Source organism: Mesoplodon bidens (assembly GCF_964165515.1).
Source record: "Mesoplodon bidens genome assembly, chromosome: 1".
In the NCBI taxonomy this organism is placed as follows: Eukaryota; Metazoa; Chordata; class Mammalia; order Artiodactyla; family Ziphiidae; genus Mesoplodon; species Mesoplodon bidens.
The window spans coordinates 218,314,637-218,334,911 of NC_138176.1; the positions used below are offsets into that span (position 1 = coordinate 218,314,637).

Here is a 20,275-nt window from a genome sequence, read left to right on the forward strand (position 1 = left end):
TTCCCTCCCCACAATCATAAATAACTAAAGAGTGGTTCTGAAGAAAACAATTAGAAAGTAGCTGCTGAACTCTAGTCTCAGAATTTATTTGATTTTAAGCAAAAGAAAACAGCTTTGTTCTTCAGCTATTAGGTATTTTTGGTTTATCATATAATCTGAAATAAGAACATACTGTGTATAGCTGTATAATATCTAATTTTAATTGAGACAGTTTCTGTCACAATTAACATTGATCACTAATATTTTTAAGTATCAGCATTCTTTATGGAAATCACAAAAATCACAAGACTCCAGGGAGTCTTAAAAGTTTGCAACTGTTATTTGATAATTATCAGTTACCAATACCACAGTACTGGAACAGCTAGGTTTATCTCTTTTGGCCCCTTCATCCTTGAATTTCACTTGCAATTACTACATAAATAGTAGACAGATCTATGTACACCAAGGGAATTATTTTTTGGTCTCTTAGTTTAGTTAATGAAGAATGGTATACACTTACCATACCATACTCATTCTTGGCTACAGCAGTCATACTCCTTAAAATTTAGTTAGAATTAACTGTAATTGACTGTTTTCCTCTAGAAGAAGTCAGATATACAAAAAAATCAATAAAAAAATAGAATTCTAAGGCAACAATCTGATCAGTAATGTTTGTCTCATTTTAAAATTTCCTCATTTTATCCTGCTGTTTAAATTATGTATCTTTGGACATGAATTAACTTTCAGATTTTTGGTACTCAATTATAAAAATCTAAGTGGGCATTTTATTTTAAAGAAAAGTCAAGCAAAATAAGTGTAAAGTCTTTTTTCTCTTTTTTAAAAAAAATATAATATGCCTCTCTTCTTTCTTTGACATTTTATACTTCAAAAATTCCTTGGCTTGGTGAAAATTTCAGCATATACACCATATGAGGAAAGTGGAGTTCAAATTGTTGAGTCTTGTCAAACTAAAGATACAAGGTTGGTTTGAAATCTAATAGTAGGCATGCCTCATAGCCTTTTAAAAGCCATTTAATAATAGAAATGAGATAGTAAGTCTATTTTTTCTCAGAAGATCTCTTTAAAATTCCTACAACTATAAAAAGAGTGCTGATGAAAAAAAATGTAGACATGCTGATCTCATTTCAAGGAAAAATTTAAGCATAATCCCTGACTTTAAAATGACCCACAAAATGACTTCAACATGAATCTCAAGACAAAAGGGAATTCTAAGGGAAATCTGTTCCAAAATAGTCCAAGCAAGTTGGCATGATGATTAAACACATCTAAAAGGTAATTGCACTTCACTGATGAGGTGATACACCTGAACTCTTGAGACACAGAAATCAGGGAGATCTAAAGAGCTCCTCTTGTTTTCTCCTTCCTTCTGTGTAGAGATTAGAAGACTAAGGGGCAGAGAGGTTAGCTGACTCATCCATATCAAACAGTAAATCCTGGCCAATCTCGCACTTGATTACAGCCACAGCTTTATGATATAATATAGTAGGTTCTTTCTTTTTTCTTTCCTTTCTTTCTTTCCCTCCTCCCTCCCTCCTTCCCTCCCTCCCTTCCTTCCTTCCTTCCCTTTTCTCTCTCTTTTCTATGTACTATATGCTATTATATATATATATATATATATATATATATATATATATATATATATATATATATGTATGTATGTATAAAACATACATATAATAATATCATAAGAATCCATACTGTATAATATTCACAACTGTTTTTCTATGAAAGTAAAATATACTGGAGAGGGAAACTGTCTTCTTAATTTCAGGAATTTGTGTTATTGTTGTCACTGCTCCTAAGATTTCTATTGTGGTACGTATTCTATTTGTTGCATTTAAGTAATGGACAAGGGTGAAAAATTAACTTAATGGGTCTGGGGGCACCTGAAGTTAAATGAAGGTTATTTCATTTGTCGGTATGAGACATGATGTCATAGTTCTGATCAGTTACTTGTTTCAAGAGCTGGACATTAGCCTTGTCTTTAGTGAATCTGCCTGCTACTGTTTGCAAAGCTACCTCTCCAAATATAAGAGACATATTAATCAAATGTGGATAGATGCAGTTTACTAATGGTAAGAATGAAAATAGATGTAGACTACATCCAAATAACTCACCAGTGAAATACCAAGGCTTGGCCAATCTTACTTGCATCATTACCTGGAAAAATGTTGTCTGTAATTCAGCTAAACATTCAAATCAGTAACCATGGATCTTAAATACATTTAACTTGATTCATTTAATCTGCTAAATATATGTTATATAAGCAAGTAGAAAATCAGATTGACTACCATCTAACTTTTAACCATTTTATTTTTCAAGTAAAGAAAATCAAAGCTCAGAAAGGTATTAACTTGGTCAAAGCTCAGAAAGGTTATCAACTTGGTCAAAATAAAAAAAAAGTAAGGGGTAGAGCCCTCAAATTCAGTCAAGATTTTAATTTCTATTATAATACATAGTTGGTGATATAGTCTATAAACACCTACTTTAACTGAATTTCAATTTAAAATAACATTTAAACTTCTAAAAACTTAAATATTAAAAAAACATATATTTAATATTATACATAGGACATGCATATCATATATATATATGTGAGTAGTCCTGGGGAAAGAAACCAGCATGTAATATAATTCAGTACTTTCGAGTTAATTCTTGGCTCTTAGATTCTCTAGTCCTTTCCCCCATTTACTCCTTAAGTCTTCAAAGAAAGGAATCAGTCTTTCTGAAAACTATGTCAAAAACCCTCTAGTTGATGAGTTGTACCCTCGTTCCGTAACTTCAGAATATTGTTTTTCTCTTTATTGTTTGATATTTGTCATCACAAATAAGAAATTCTTTTATATATCCCATTATGGGTTGAATTGTGCCCCCACTCAAGAAAGATATCTTAGAATATGACCTTATTTGGAAATAAGGTTTTTACAGATGCAAACAAGTTGCAATAAGGTCATTTGTGCAGGTCCTAATCCAACATGACCTAATCCAAAATGTCCTTAATGGGGAAATTTGGACACAGAAACAGACACAGAGAAGATGGTGTAAAGGCATAAAGGGGAACGACATGCAAAGACGGAGGATCTGTGGGAGGCACCAACAAACCAAAGAAAACTAAAGACTGCAGGAATACCGCAAGAAGGTAGGTATGGGCTTCCCTGGTGGCGCAGTGGTTGAGAGTCCGCCTGCTGATGCAGGGGACACGGGTTCGTGCCCCAGTCTGGTAAGATCCCACATGCTGCGGAGCGGCTGGGCCCGTGAGCCATGGCCGCTGAGCCTGCGCGTCTGGAGCCTGTGCTCCCCAACGGGAGAGGCCACAACAGTGAGAGGACTGCGTACCGCAAAAAAAAAAAAAAAACCAAAACAGAAACTAGGTATGGAAGGAGGCAAGGAAGGAATCCCCTGTCAGTTTCAGAAGACGCACTCCTCTGCCAACACCTTGATTTTAGACTTCTAGCCTCCAGACTGTGAAGCATTGCATTTCTGTTGTTTATGACTCCCACCTGGTGATACTTTGTTATGGTGGCTCTAGGAAACTGATACATATCCCACTAAACTAATTAGAAGAAATTTTGTTTGCTTTTCTAAATATTTTTCTTTTAGTTGCCAGTTTCTTCCTTTTACATTGGAGAAACAAAAACTAAATGCCTTGTATCATTCCAGTTCACTCTAGTCTATTTTAAGAAATTACCTTAGAAAAAACAGCATAATGTAAATGGTTCTTTTGTTTTCAAGAAATTAGTATCAAGTAAAAGGCCACATAGATAATAATTTCTCTTTGTGTGGTGGATGTATTTTAAGGATTATCACCAAATATTTAAATGCACATTTAAAATATAAATTCCTATCAATTTGGCTTCAACAAACTATCTGGTTTGATGATACTGCTACCCATCCATGGCTGTAACCTGATTAGTCACAGTACTTTCATGTGATGATTTTTCCAAAATGCCTCTCTAAATCATCTTTTCTCTAAATCTGGCTACTTCTTTAGTTCAAGATTTCAATGTCTCTTAATAGGCTCTTAACTGATTACTTTCCTCCAATTTTAACAGTCCTGATAAAACTGACAGATCCGTTTTGTTCCAGTGATGGCAAATGCCACATGTATCATAAAAACTATTATTGTTCATTCTATGTGTTTTACATGGTCTAGTTCACTTAATCAGGAAGGAAAAGATGTGCTTAGAAAGATTAAATAACAGGCTTAAGGTCATATATAAAGTAGCAAAGCTGAAATTCTGTTCCACTCCAAAATATATAAACTTTTTACTATATCATAAAAGTCTCTTCATATAGGCCATTAGGGAAAAAAAAGTTATGCTGGTTGTCAGATAGCTTTTGAATGTTGCAGCTTCTTTATGACCTTGGTTTTGATGATTTTTTTAAAACCATTAGATATTGTTATGTTCAAACTATTAACAGACACTCAGTATTCAGGGAAGAATTCCTGAAAGCCTTAGGCCAATCCATCTCATTTTTAATTCAGTTGACATAATTTTTGGTGAACAGGATGCAAGTTAAAATTTCAGATAGTTGATAAGGGTTACCAAAGATAATACAATCATGTATCAGAATCATTTTAACTACACTTGAACTTATACGTTAGCTAGTTGTGTATACACAACCAGTATGCACCAACTTGAAAAATTTGATTTTTCTGATTATAAAACTTCAGGTAATTTTAAAACAGAGATTTTATTTTAATTTTTTAAAACCTCTAACCTGTAGCCTCATCATGACAATGGCTACAAAATTAGGTGTTAGAATGCTTCTTTAGATGTATCTGTGTATGTCTGCATGTGCATGTTTGTATGTATATGTTGATAGACTCAGCATAAGGGATTTGATGATCTAAAGTAACTTTTAGCTTCCTAGGAAGATGAGTACTCACAGGATGACCATAGCATTTATGACTCAGAGAGACCTTTGAGATGGAAAGGATGTGGAGGGCATCATTAACAAAGATGCTGGACAAACAGGCATAGTATGGGACTTCTGCTGATAAATGGGGGCAGGTGGTCACCCTAAATATGCACAAAATTGATATAGCAATAAATTAAAGAAAAGGGAGATGAGAAGAGTATTTAAAATATATTTTACTGAGAAATGGCGAGGAATTACTTGAGTGGCAATGAATTCAACCCCATACTGTTCACTCTAGAACTCTTCAGGTATGTTATGAAAATCTATGTGTATTTTCTTGAAAAATGTCTCTCACAACCAAGTACATCAAAATAGTGTAGCACCTTCTATCTGATAAACCCGCTTCTCATAGGGAAGTGGGTGATTCTGGTGATAGCCACCACTAAGTCAGAGAAGCAGCATATGAGTCCATCTTTGGACTTTGGTTCCTCAGGATAGGCACAAAATGAACGAGTCTTGTTTTTCTTTTTCTCTAATTCAAACAGTAGCACAATGGGAAGCTATTAGGCATTGCTGATAATACTTAATAAAGCTAATACTCATTTTGCATAGTCACCTGTAACTCAATTCAGGTGGCATATTTACAAAGCATTGCCCAGAAACACAGCAACGAAAATGTAATGGTTTCTTTTGTACTATCTAGGGTCATTATCAGCTTCAATTGTTTCATCTTCATCTTTATATAACTGCTAAAATTTCTAATTCTGCCAATAGTCAAGCCTTTTAAAGAAGTACACACTAACATAATTCGCCCATTTGAAAAAGAATACTATATACTACCTTTCAAGTGAGGGCTGTGTACGTGCATTCTTTGCAGATGTAGATTTATCGGAACAAATTCTAATGTTTTCTCTCCTTTGCTGCTGCTTGATTTGAAAGAGGACCCTAGGTGGAAAAAAAAATTAAACATCATTAGTAAATAAATAGTGTGTGTGTGTGTATGTGTGTGTGTGTTGAAAAGTACATTTGACATAGAAAAACATTATAAGAATTTCAGAAAGAAAAACATATTCTGTATGAGTTGCTTTTCTTCTCAGAAATTTAATTAAAAAAAATTCTAAGTTATCCCTGTAATGATACCATGAGGTAAAGTAGTGCAATTTTTTCTTCTTTGTTTTTCATGCCAAGATGGTAGAGTCGGAAATAAAAGTTTTCTGCTTTTTTTTAAATTAAATCTTTCCTTTTCTATGTCCATAACAATAGTATTTATTATTGTTTTCACATAACATACATGAAATTCATTTCAGTTTGAATATGTAAAGTCATTGATTTCACACCTGTTTCCTTGCTGAGTTCTGTCAGAATGTCTTGGTACATATTCACCATTTGATCACAGTGAGTAAGGACATTTTTTCGTAGATTGTCCCAGTGTGGAGAAAGCTCACCAAGTTCTTTTAGCTCCTGGTTTCTGTTAAGAATGAAAAAGAAGAGAAAATATTTATTTTTGATCTTAAACCCACAGACACAAAATGCTTAATCAGGGTTGCCAAACTAACTGATTCACCATCCCTTTCAGGAAAGCTCTGTGCTTATTAGGAAAAAAAAGTAGCTTTAACACAAAGGAAGAAGTGACTAGGTTAGGCCACACAAACATTAAAAGTCCTGTATGTCAAAGAGCAAAAAAAAAAGTTGAAATTTATTGATAAAAATTTCACAAAGATGGCATAGACTTATTATCCTTAATATAAATAGAGGCCATTCAGTTAAAAAAAACAAAACACTAAACCTCAATAGAGAGTTAGCTAAGTTCTAGGCTTTGACTATCCCAAATGAAATAATTTGGAAAGGGTTATCTGACTGTGAAGGAAACACAAGCTAATCACATAATCTAGTTTATATATAATATAGCTGTAATCTTTCTAAAGCCCATAAATAGTATGATCAGGTATGATTTTATTGGTCTCAATTTCTCCTGAGGACAATTTAAGTAAATACTGTATGCCTATATTTTGTCCCCTCTTTATCAAAAGAAGAGCTAATCTAGATCTAGGTTTTAATTATTAACTTTAATTCTCTACCCTTTAGCCATGTTAATTTAAGTCATCAGAATGCCTTTTTAAATTATATTGATAAATGGTTTAATATGCTTCTTGGTTAGATTTCTCATTCATTTCTATAACCTTTTACCAACAACATTTTCATGAGGCAGTTTAACCAGCAGTAATGAAATTTCTTTGCTATTTTGGCTGTGAAACATGTTAAATACCAAGCTAATAAATTCAGAAGATGTAGAATCTTTAACATCCTGTGAAATTCAAGAATAATGGATGGTGTGCAAAAATGTGACTTGCTTTCAAATGCTTGTAGCTGCCTTTGTTTGGTTTCAACGGGAATGCGATATAGTATTGCTGCATCTTCTATCTGAGGTCTTCACAATTTTTGTGAACATTGATCTCATTCTCAACTTTTCCATAGATTAACTTGCATCAGACAACATTAATCAATGGACAATGGGAGTAAAGGAAATTCATGACCAAAGGGGGGTTAGGAGAGAAGGCTGAAGAGTTGGGAAGTCAAGTTCTCTGTGTGGACACAGATGGCAGGGTATTCAAATTCAGGACAAAACAACAACCACCAAAACAAACAGATAATTCCAAAAGCTGGAGATATCAAGTCTAGAAGAATCTGGGCAATTAGGTCAAATCTGAGGTAGAGAGCAAATGTGATATGCCAACTTAATATGTAAGATTTTGGGTTTTACCTTCAATATATGGTTATAATAGAAATCTTAACTAGGTATTACTGTTTAACACTAATAAATGCACCATGGGTTTACAATTTATGTTGTCTCTGAATTCCTATCAGAAATAATAATTATAAGGGAGGTGGCGATGGAGGGGATGGTAAGAGTGAAGCCCCTGACTACGGTGTGGAATATTGGGGTGGGGTACACCTCCCTGCCCAAGAGGGGTCCGACAAAGTGTGATCAGAAAATCTTAGCGCTCTGTAGGGAGTGACTTGAAGGAAGCTGGGAGGAATCTATAAACTGGGGTTTAAAATTCATTACACTCCTCCAATATGTCAAAACTTACATACAGGAATAACTAGACGAAACCTGGCATTCACTGCTTTTTTGTTCTAAGAGAGGACATTAAACAGATACACATTCTGAAAGGGACAAACAAACAACATAAGGTTTCTCCGCATTAAAAACGTTCAGGGATTTCCCTGGTGGTTCAGTGGTTAAGACTTTGCCTTCCAATGCAGGGGGTGCAGGTTCGATCCCTAGTCGGGGAGCTATGATCCCACATGCCTTGCAGCCAAAAAATCAAAGCATAAAACAGAAGGAATATTGTAACAAATTCAATAAAGACTTTAAAAATGGTCCACATCAAAAAAAAATCTTTTTTAAAAAAAGTTCAAATATAGGAGAACTATAGAATAAAGGTATAATAAACTAGAGTAATGAAAAAGGTGTAAAACAAAATGGAGCAGAGTAAGAAAGTAAGTTTTTAGAAAATGAAAGAAATTAATGACATTAATACATTAAAATAGAGAAGATAATTGGCTGCATCAAAATCAGTAAACTTTTCAATCAGGAAGGCTAGGGCTGCTTGTATGATATTTTGATTTGTCACTCAGTAAACAAAAACTTTAGCATCTAAGAGCCTTGTTTTATATCTCCATCCAGGTTCTCTGGAAGGCAGGGCCTGAGATCAAGCAATCCCAGGTCAGTCAGAGGGACGTAAGGAGGGAAGTGCTGAAGGGAAAAAGCGAAAACAGGCATAACATCATTTGTTATCAAGCTGGGCAGAACTTCACAAGAAAACACAGCTGGTTAGGTGGCCATGTGGAATGACTTCAGAGAAGTCATACGGAATCTCTGCACCTTGGGACAGATTGTTAGATGGAGGAAAATGCAGTTATATGCCAGTTCCTTACCATCTACTCTATTTCACTGGTAAAGAGTCATCCGATGGGACTTCAGCTCCTCTGTACTTCTAGTTATGCAATCTGTCTCCTCCAGGCAGCCACTGGGGGTGCAATATTCCAGTGGAGACAGAACTTTCCTGGGTCTGGTAAAATATAGGTGCCAAATCCACTCTGGATATTTCCATGGCAGATGCCATTGGGTGTATGATAATGGCTGGTCTTCACCTTGAGGGAGACTGATAAGCTGGTGGCATCAGGAGATAAGGTGACAATGGTGGCACCAGTTGGGGTTCTCCATTGAGCAAGTGGTCAAAAGTTGAAGACACATTCCAGTTAAGCCAGCACAGAAAAGCACATAAACTGAGCCCAGGAGGGGCTCTCCATTGAGCAGGTGGTCAAAACCTGAAGACGTGTTGGGGGTGAGCGGGCATAGGAAAGCACAAAAACGGGGCCCGGGACAGGCAACTTCTTGCACAATTCCGATCCATTTATGAAATCCAGATAGCATATAAGACAACATTCTTCATCTTCTGCAAGAGGGAAGTTCAAGTACAATCCTTCAAAGTGATGGCCAGTTGCAACTTCCCAAAGATTTAAAGAGAAGCAGTGAACCAAGCACAATAGTCAATACTCCAGCTGATGTTGGGGGCCTTAACTGGTGATATTCATCATTCTACCACTCATTTCAAGTTTGCCTCATACTCCACTGGCATTTCTGGAGTGCTGCCTTGTGAGGTCACCTAGACCTTAATCTGAAGACATTAGGCTCTTAGCTTCCTTGCTTTTATGGAATTTTAGTTGTGGCAATTTCCCATGCACTTCTGGCCATGGAAAACCTCTGAGTTCTAGATATATTTCTCTTTGCTCAGCAGCCCTATTTCCCCATGGTTCATGAGCACAGTATCTCTTACTATCTTTGCTGGTCCATTTAGTTAGGAATGTATGGTAGTCAGATCACACATGAAATCAACCACAACTTCCAGTTAAGTGGGACGCTTAATGGGTCCCCTGACAGAACGCCTCTCCCCATACTCCAAGAACCAGGATTCTAACTGGCAAAGTCTAAGGCTGTAGGGAAAGAAAGCACAGATCCCCAAAAGTGGGGCACTGTGATTGATTATAAGGGCTAACCCTTTCTTCTAGAGGTGGTTATTTTAGCTATAGCGGGCACAACATCCTACACCAGCTGTTGGTTTAGCATATAAACTTCATCCTGGAGGATAGTACCCCAACCCTAATTTTTTTTACCCAAGCTGGTACCTTAGCTGAGTCTTTCATGGTTAATATTATTCCACTGTTCTATCAGGTCTGTGGCTTTTGGGTGGAGGGGCATGCAGTGATTACAAACTCATGTTGCACCTCGTTTTACGTAGCACTTGTCCTTTGGTTGTAGCAATGTTATGTGGGACACCAGATCATTCTGTAAGCCATCAGATGGGGGTGCCAGCAGTGGCACTGTGAGCAGAAAAGGGAAACAGATATTCAGACTATGTTTCATGTCCCCAGGATAAACTGCTGCCCTTTCCAAGGTCAAAGGGATGCAACGTAATTGACCTGCCACCAAATAGCTGCTGGGTCTCCCCCAAGGAATGGTACCATATTTGTGTCCATTGCCAACCTATTTCTGGCATTTAACATTTAGCAGTGACAGTAGCTATATCAGCCTTGGAGAGGGAGGCCACGCCTTTAGGTCCATGTATAACCCCTGTGTCTGCCACCAAGGCCATTCTCTTCATGGGTCTATTTCACAAACTCTGGAGTGTCCTAGAAAGGAGTCTGGCTAATCCATGGGCAGGTGATAATGTTCTCTGGTCATAAAGAGTATTTGCTTTCTGATGGGCATGGCTCAGGCATACTTGTGCTCACTCCTGTAAGCCCATCTACATACCCTTGCCCATACTCCTTGAATCCAATCTTCTAATCTTATTTCTTCCAGGCCCGTGAAGCCATTCACTTTGCTAAACTTGATATATATCCATACCTCGGGCCATCTCTCCCTCTAAATGATTAACAATCATACTGTTTCTCAGATCTCCCCACTGGATGGATTTTCTTCATCATTGACCTTAAGGTCCACCTAACACATCAGGCTAACCCATCTTTTTAAAAGTTTGAGTGTTTTCTTCCTCCATGAGTTAATCAGAATGCGAGAGAAGCATCATAAGATAGAGGTACTAACATGAGGTCAGTAACATGAGACTCTGGAACAGCTCTTTATGATATATGCTCATACCTCCTGGATCTGCTTAAGCCCAGTTCTGAATGTATCACTCCCACCACACGATACATTACTTCTACATCATACAATGGGATCACAGTAGTACCCAGTTCACAATGGGCAGCTCTAGGCTTAGAGTCATTCTGTGTCCCATCATCTGGGGTTTAGTCTCTAACTAGGGCCCAGTATCACACTGGGATGATGCAGGAGCCACCGGTACATTTCAGAACCCTAAAGGTCTGCACTGAAACAATCCTACCTGAATTTGCTGAAGCCTCCACAGGGCAGCATTATTTCTCACCATGGATACGTTCAGGCCCATTGTTCAATCTCATGTACCCAAGGGCTGGCAACACAGTTAGGAACTTTGGAAATGTTCCTCTTCCTTGGGCTCTATTTGACACACTCTGCTTCTCCATTAATGGTTATATATATACACATATATATATATATATACACTATATTTTTGATAAATATGATATATATGACTTTCATATATATTTATGACATATATATGACTTTTATATACATAAAGTCTGAATGGTATATGCATCAGAAATATAGTTCAAATCACAGCAATTATTTATGTACATAGATGAAGAAGGTCTTTTTTGTGTATGTATATGTATGTGCTATAGTCATGATTTCCCCCATTATTTGTCATTGAACCAACATATGTTAGAGGTGGAGCAACCATATGTGCCAGTTTACACCTGTTACTCCATTGTAATTACCAGCACCTCTTTCATTGGCAAAATATCCCTTTAAATGACCCAAGTTTTAGGATATCAGAATTAATATATCCTTTTTGATATAGTAAAAGAAAAGAACAACTACAAACTCACAGAATGCCACGGCTGGAAGGAAATGTAGGAAACAATTTGAAACCTCTTGCTTCACAGATGGAAGCATCTAAATAAAACTGCTTGTTAATCTCAGAGTCACTAGAAAACTATAAGCCTTTTAGACTATAATTCTATACCAACTCTTTCCTCACCACATATGATTCTCCACTGTAAGAACAAAGAAATACAAAACAAATTAACAAAATTACAAACAATAAACACAGTGCCTTGTTTATGAAGGTACTCAATGAACATATATGAAGGGGTGTAGAATCTGGAGCTACTGACTTCTAGAATCACATTTATAAACTTTCATGTACTTTTAACATTAAACCTGAACAAAGGGTAAGTTATAAGTTGAGATTTTTTACTTCTGTATCTTTCAGTTCAAATGGCATGGCTACTAGGTATGCAGTAATAATCTCTAAAATATGTTCAAGTGCATAGTGGTGTCTAGTATTCTGAGACTCATAGATAATGGCCTCTGTGGTCCAGTCTGCATGTTGCCGCTTTTATCTAAACAGAAATCTGGCATCAACATTATAATTAAACAGTTACACATCTTTACTAAACCTTTGGTATGAATGGTAAAAGTGATGAGCTGTGTAAATGCATTTTTAATCCATAGAAAATATTTTTTAAAACACTCCGCTATCTATTAACATTATCATTTTACTCACAGTAACAACAGCTTCTGCTTTCAAAAGCTGTCTGCTTCAGTTGCTACCTTACAACAATGACAATGAATATTTCTTTCTGGAAAATCCACTGCCCTGCTAAACACACACAATCTCTTATGAATTCCCTACCTTACTCTCACTAAAGTTCTATTTCTAAAACAAATTTTCTACCTTGTCTCTAACTCTTTCCAATTCTCCAAGACTCCAATAGGTAGGCACAGGAAGTTGAAAAAAAAAGACTGAATATTCAAATACTAGTAAGCTTAGGCCGCTTACACATTAAAGTTCTTTTGGCACTTACTGTCATCCATCCACTTTCACTTTGCTACCTACAAAAATAAAAGGCAAATCATATAAAATATGTCTCCAAAGGAGACAGGTGATTGCTAAGGCCTACTTGAGAAATACCTAATGCTCTATGGTTCTTGACATTTCAACTGTGAAGATTGACATTCTTGATACTTGATGAAATATTCATACAGATCTCTGGAAATAACCTGATGGTGCACTTTTTGCCTACATGGTTTGTTTCATCTTACCTTGTTTAAATATTTCAAAAATATAGGCTTTTCTCTTTAGGAAAATTGCAAGTTCCTGGAGGTTTTATGACCCTCTGAACCTTCCATAATATGAAACACACTACTAAGTATAACATGTTTGAAACACAGACTATTAAATAACATGAAGAGAAAATGAGACAAAAAACAAACAAACAAAAAACCCAAATGACTCTTGAAGAGTAAAAAGAAATAACTGAACACAAAATGAGTCATAGAGAAACTGAAAGGGAAATAGCCAAAGCTGCTTTACAGCTTTCACATATAATGCATGAAACACTGGAAAGATTATTAAATAGGTAAATGTTTTTTAAACTTTATTACTTACACCCCTGGGGCTGTCATGGCTAGAAGGACAGGGAGGGTGCTGGGAAACAGGGAAACCAAGTAAGCAAACTGGCATCTGGCCCTTTTCCTTACTCCAGCCATCCACCTGCTCTAACTGAATCTCCATAATTCATACTGGAATTCTCTGTACAGAGCTGTAAACAGTTTCTACTGCTGAAAAATAAAGCTAGGTTTAAGACTACCAAAATAGAACCTAGTTCAAAGAGGAAAAAGTTTAGCATCTACTTAAAGCCTCTATTTAAAAGTAGTTTCAAAGCCTGATGATGATGTATTCAAGGAGGGGAATTCCAACATGGGGAAAACTTTGCTCTGAGTCTGTGAGTTACAGAGACTTGTCTTGTTTATCGTCTTGTCCTACCACAGTCCTTTCTCCATAGAAAGTGTTCCATGTAGGCCTGTTAATTGAATGAAAGATTTGCTTGAAGACTGTAATTCTTAGATTTTCCTGAAATTCGAGATAAAGTCAAAATATAAGCTAACCCCAAAGTAGAATGCTGAGCTCTGCCCCAGTTAAAATGCATACATGCAATACATAAATGAGTCACTGATGAGACTTCTAACCTTATATGGTTGAGATCTGTCACCCTAGTTTGGTTATGTTTTCCTCAAGGATAGAGAAAGATTTGAAATGTACCTTCATATGGCATCTCTTACTGTGATGGTTAATTTTATGTGTCAACTTAGCTAGACCACAGGGTGTCAGATATTTGGTCCAATGTGATTGCTGGTGTTTCTATAAGGGTGTTTTGGATGAGATTAACATTTAAATCTATAGACTGAGTAAAGCAGATTGTCCTCCCTACTTTGGGTGGGCTTCATCCAATCAGTTGAAGGCCTGAATAGAGCAAAAAGGCTGACCATCTCCTGACCAAAAGAGAACTCCTCCTGCCAGGCTGACTTTGAGCTGGGACACTGGCTTTTCCTGGGTCTCAAGCCTGCTGGCCTTTGGACTAAACCTACACCATAATCTTTCCTAGGTCTCCAGCTTGCTGACTCACCCTGAAGATCTAAGGATGAGTACACACACACACACACACACACACACACACACACACACACCTTACTAGTTCTGTTTCTCTAGAGAATCCTGAGTAATACACTAACTATGTAGAGATTCCATCAGAAAGCTTTCTTTCTGCTTGGTATAAAAGAAGTTGGGGGTGGTGGTGAGATGGAAACATCTAGAATATAGTTTAAGCTCTTTCATGAACTTTTATCCCTCCCACTACATTTTACAAATACTCTGACGTCTTCAAAAGGAAAATAACCACAGAAATGCTCAGCTTGTCTAAGGGACATACACAAGAAATCTCTATTCTTGAGGCCAAAGTGCCACCTGTGAGCACCTATCTTATTAGAAGTGTAAACCCAGAATAATCAACTTTAAAAAATCTGGTTATGTGAATTTAAAAATTCCTGAAATTAGGAAAAGTAATTATTGTAAGAAAGCTTGCCCAAGAGTAACAGTTAATTCATTTACAAGAAGGAAGTAAGACCAAATAGCCTGATAAAAATTTATTTACCAAAGGATACAGACCAGTAAGAAAGACATTAAAATGTTATTTGAAATTGTTATTATCTAAGCAAATAGAAATATTTTCCTACAATGGGCTGTACAATACCATTTTGTAGAATAAAAATGGCTACACAATTTAAATAGAGTCTTTTGGTAGTTATCACACTCTAAAACTACATGTGGGTGTACATGGGTGGCAAGTTTAAGAGCCAAATGGCTTTCATTCATTAAGCAAAATTAGACCTTAAAACAAACCTGAAAGAAGCCATAAAAATTTATCCATTAGGAAAAACAATTAAATATGAAATAGTCAATGAAGTGTAGACTCCATAAATGACTGGTGGGTGGCTTCACTTCGTAAAGTGGCTGGGTGACACCATAAAACTGAACAAAGTTCAACTACATGTCAAGTTTCACAGTATTTTCAACCTACAGTTCAAACTGTCTGTGCTTTAACCCGTAGAGGGATAAAAACTGCATCCATAAATCACAGGCTTTTTTAAAATGCATTTTTGTAAATGACAACGTGGGTAATGTTGCAATCCTCGAGCCACTATTTCACTGGAAAAAGTGACTGGATATTCTGAGTGGTCATTCACTCTGATTTTCATGTAATATTAAAATAAGCGGCTGTTGTACTATACACTCAAGGTTCCAAGTTTATATGTAAAGACTAAGCATTGGAACACGGTAACTACAGGAATTAGTTGTAATCACAGAATCTGTGTGTATCTGATAAACAGCCAGATTCTATAATTTAATTTTAGGTAGCTGCGTTAGAAAAAAATGAGAAATGATAAGTATGTCTTATTCCATTCTGAGAGTCTATTTGCTGCTCCTGATAAAGGTGATTTGGTGTTTATTTACTTCCACATAACATCTTCTTTACCCTTCAAAGTTTGTCAAACATGGTCATTTATTGTTTTAATATGTTAAAGCTCAGTGTTTCATTTATGCTTAAAATGGTGGCGTGTTCATATGAAGTTTCTCCTAAATCCACATATACTAATATATGTCTTTTTATTTTGGGTAGCCATGAAAATTACTCACTGTACCTGAAAGGCTACTAAAGCAAGAACATATGCTCACACTGTTACCATTTTTCATTATTCATGCCCATACTTTTAGAAAGTGCAAACGTTTGTGAGTATCACCCCTTTGAATTCTCACTCCTGCATCTGGAGTGCATATATCACCCAGTTCAGTTTCATAGGTAGACAGAATTCAAGAAGCTCTCAAAGTGCTGGCAGTAGAGCTCTTTGGGGAACACCGTAAGGCTTTCCAGGTATTCAAGGTTACTTTTGTATAGAATGTGTCTCTTTTCTTATTCTTAAAATACTCCTCAGATATAACTGTCCCAGAGCCCGACTAAACAAAATAAAAAATTCAGTCTCACTAGGCACATTTCAAGTGCTCGATAGTTACATGGCTATCAGAGTAGGCAGTGCAGTATAGAACATTTCCATCACTGTGGAAAGTTCTAGTGAACAACATTGCTCTGGACAAATGGGAAGAATATAAGTGAGAAGTAAAGTAACTTATTTGATGCCATATTGTTAGGAAGTGGCAGAATCAAGACATGTACCGAGGTCTTGTGAATGCAAATCTTGTTCTCTTTTTTATTTTAATTTCTGGTGAGTATGATTTATCTTAAGCAAGTATCCTTCAATAGGAGGACAAGATTGGAATCTCCCATCTGAGGGACTCATCTGTATGTAAATTCCACCCAGGTCAACAAAGAGCCGGTGCAAATACTTTACTCAAGTGTGAACTTACCAGACAGCCTTGGTTACCATAATTGCTGGAATCTCAAACAACAAAACAAAATTCTTATGTATTTTCTATTCCTTTAACAAATATTTAGCAGTGCTGATTATTTATTCATGCCAGGCACTATAATAAGAACTTTATATTCATTCATTCTATATGCATAACAGCCCAAGGAAGTAGGTAGTATTATTATCATCCTTATTTTTTAAATGAGGAAACTGAGACTCAGGGAAGATAAGTAATTTACCCAAAGTTATCCAGATAGTGAGTAGCAGAGTTGGGATGAAGCCCAGGAGGTTTGTCTAGGGTGCCCATGCTTTAAACTACTATGCTAGATAGACTCTCCATTAGAAATACATCACAATCTCACTCTCACTAGAAATCACATCAAGAACATACATCTTGATACTATCAGCTTGAGGAAAAAACAAAATAAAACACTTCTGTTTTTGCAGACAAGGGTAAAGCTGATTCTTACTCTTTACATTAAATTCCAATGAGCAGGAAGAAAGGGGGATTTTATGTTACTAGAACTTTTTAAAATTAGAGATGCTACTGCTGGTTATCCTAGATCAGTGCTGTCCAATAGAACTCTCTGTGTAATGGTGATGTTCCAAAGCTGTGCTATTTAATTACAATGGTTACTAGCCATATGTGACTACTGCACACTTAAAATGTGACTAAGGTGATGGAGAAACTAAATTTTAAATTTCATTTCATTTTAACTTAAGTTTCAATAGCCACATGGAGCAAGCAGCATCTGTATTTAATAGCAAACACCTCGATGGTTCAATTTAGAGCCAAAGAGGGCTCCTTTTTTTCTTCTAAACCTTGTGCTTGCCCACTATGTCCTACATCAAAGAATTATAACTTATCTTTTCAGTCATGCAGGTCAGAATGCTTAAGTTATTCTGCACAACTTACCTCCAGAGATAATCCATCACCAAACTCTGCTCGTCAAAAAAAAATCCCAAATGTTTGTACATTTCACCATTTCCCCCCAACCACCATGGTCTAAGTCACCATCATTGTTAGCCCAGACAAACACAACATTCCCTAAATTGCTTTATCCCTCCACACTTGCTTCCCTTTTTCTAAGTGTAATCATGTCATTTTTTTCACGCAATTTCAGTTGTTCTTGGGAAAAGACTACATTCCTGAGTGCTTATTATATGCCAGGTATTATGCTAGATTCCAGGAATAGTACAATAAGAAAATTGACAAGTTCCTCCTTTTCTGTGTCCCAGAAGGTCCTAACTAATCTGAAGTCTGAAGCCTGCCTATCATTCCAAAATCACTGTCTCAGCTCTAAATACACCAGCTTTGAGAGAGAAGTCCATTTTTCTGCTCACTGGGAATTTGTAGTACCATATAATAAACGCATCTATGAGGTATGCTAGGTTAGTAAACTAAAGGAGATTATAAATAAATTATAGGCTCGGTTTTCTGACTGAAACACTATCAACATTCAGCTAAGATGAAAAATAACAACAATAATAGTTTTGATACAATGGGTGTCTACTGTGTATATGATTTTTTACATAAGTGATAAGAGTGGTTTCCACACATTAAAGGCCTATGTACATATGCACCAGGCATTTTTCAATAGCTCATTTTAAACCTCACAATAACCTTGTGCATTTATTATTTAATCCTTTCTTTACAGTTGAGGAAACTGAATTATGGCAGTTAGTTAAATTGTGCCATGCCACATAGCTGTTAAGTAGACTTGGGAGAGCCAGGTTTCAAACCCAGAGCTGCACTTACATACACACATACCCCAAATCCCATAGCCATAAGTACTAGAGTCTCCTGATTGTTCACTTAATTTCTACAGTAGCCCTGTAGGACAAATGATAATATTATTATCTAAAAAGTGAAAAAAAATTGAAAATTGAGAAATTGTATAATTTTTTAAAAATTATAAGTATGTATCAAATGGCAGATAAAGAGGTTTTGGATTCGGATTGATAATTATTCCAATTCTGTGTTTTTATCATCACAACATACACTCTCTCCTACTCAATCCATGTGAAATAAAGAATCCTGGCACAATGGACAAATATGCTTCTGAGTGAGCTTTGCCTTATTTGTTCCTGTGGGGCTATTGTAATAACCAAACAGCAAAATAAAACACATATTTCTATCGCCAGCTTGGTGATACTAAGCGCTCTCAGGACATCTCATTAAATGATACCAAGAATCTATAATGATGAACTTAATGGCACACAGCATCTGCCCTCAATACTAGGAGTTGGTAGGGCCAATGCACTCTTTCCATGATAAATAATATACCACATGGTATTTCAACTGTGCATCAACGTTGCATGAAGAAAAATGAACAGAAGAAATAACACTCATCAGGTATGAGTCAACAGTAGAGTCCCAAAGGGATATTTTTTTATGCATCACTTTTGGATCTTTAGGACTTAAGATTTTCCTCAGAGAAAGAAAACAACAGAGACAGAAAGAAACACAAAGAGAAACAAAGCGGAAGAGATAGAACACTATAAAAAATATCTATGAAATTCATCAGTTTGAGGTTTATTCAGTATCTATGAGACCTAAACAGAATAGCTGACTCCTTATTACTTTTCCCACTAATCAATGTTTCTTTAAGGTCAGTAAAGATTTTCAGTGTGCTTTTATCTAAGTATGCAAATGTCAGTAGACATCTCAAAAGTCATGTGCTTCAGCCAGGCCAAAATAAACAAGGTGTAAGATGAGGCTGGAGATGTAGGTAGACAGGAGCCCTTGTTTGTCTTGTAGGACGTGTGAAGGGGAAACCTCATCTGGTGATAAATTTTGAAAAGAAGATCTAACCACGTTCAATGGACAGGCTGGCTCACTATGTGGTAAAATCCTACTGTACAACTTTTTGTACAGTGAGGATATTTTTGAAATAGGATTTATATGAATATATTCTAGTTCTAGTTCATAATTCCTAGTATATACTTTTAACATTTTTTAAATGGCACTCCTGTAGCATTATTGGTTTGAAATAATATGAACCTTTTTGAATGTAATAGTCACAAAATGCTTTAAGATAAGGTGCAAGGTCAGAAAATTAAGTATCTTCCTCATTTCTTTCAAACCAAGTATATTGCTTAGAAAACCCATTTAATAGTATATGATAATATTTAAGTCAGCATGTAGAACATGTCTCTGAAATGTAACTCTGTGCAGCAACTAGGCTTTCAACCTGGGATTTCAAAGTATCTTACTATTTTTTTGCATATATAAGAATATACTGCATTCAAGAAATAGTTTTCAGACTAGATAGATAGACAGATAGATACACTTATCATAGGTCTGTAATATAGCTCTAAAAATGAAGAATATAGAATATTTGAAATATATAGTATTGAACAAAACAGTGTCTTCGTTGACATAAAATATTTTATCATCATGAATTTAGTATATGTATGATATTTACAAACACTAATATCTAAGAGGAAAGCATTCACATTCTCTAAAAGAAGTGCTAGCAAGACTTTTATTTAAACTTTCTATGTCCCAAATTCTATTACATTTTCCCTACTAAA

General features: G+C 36.0%; 1 protein-coding gene across 4 annotated transcripts in view; it reads right to left on the reverse strand.

The window, feature by feature from the left end:
* The window catches only part of INPP4B (inositol polyphosphate-4-phosphatase type II B), an 886,823-nt gene that overhangs the window by 169,092 nt on the left and 697,456 nt on the right, over positions 1 to 20,275 (reverse strand). For all 4 annotated transcript variants that reach the window (XM_081245267.1, XM_081245268.1, XM_081245266.1 and 1 more), the window contains 2 exons: positions 6,201 to 6,331; positions 5,704 to 5,808 (listed from right to left, as the gene is read on the reverse strand). In XM_081245267.1, the coding sequence (XP_081101393.1) occupies positions 5,704 to 5,808; positions 6,201 to 6,331 (236 nt within the window). The remainder of the gene's footprint in view (positions 1 to 5,703; positions 5,809 to 6,200; positions 6,332 to 20,275) is intronic.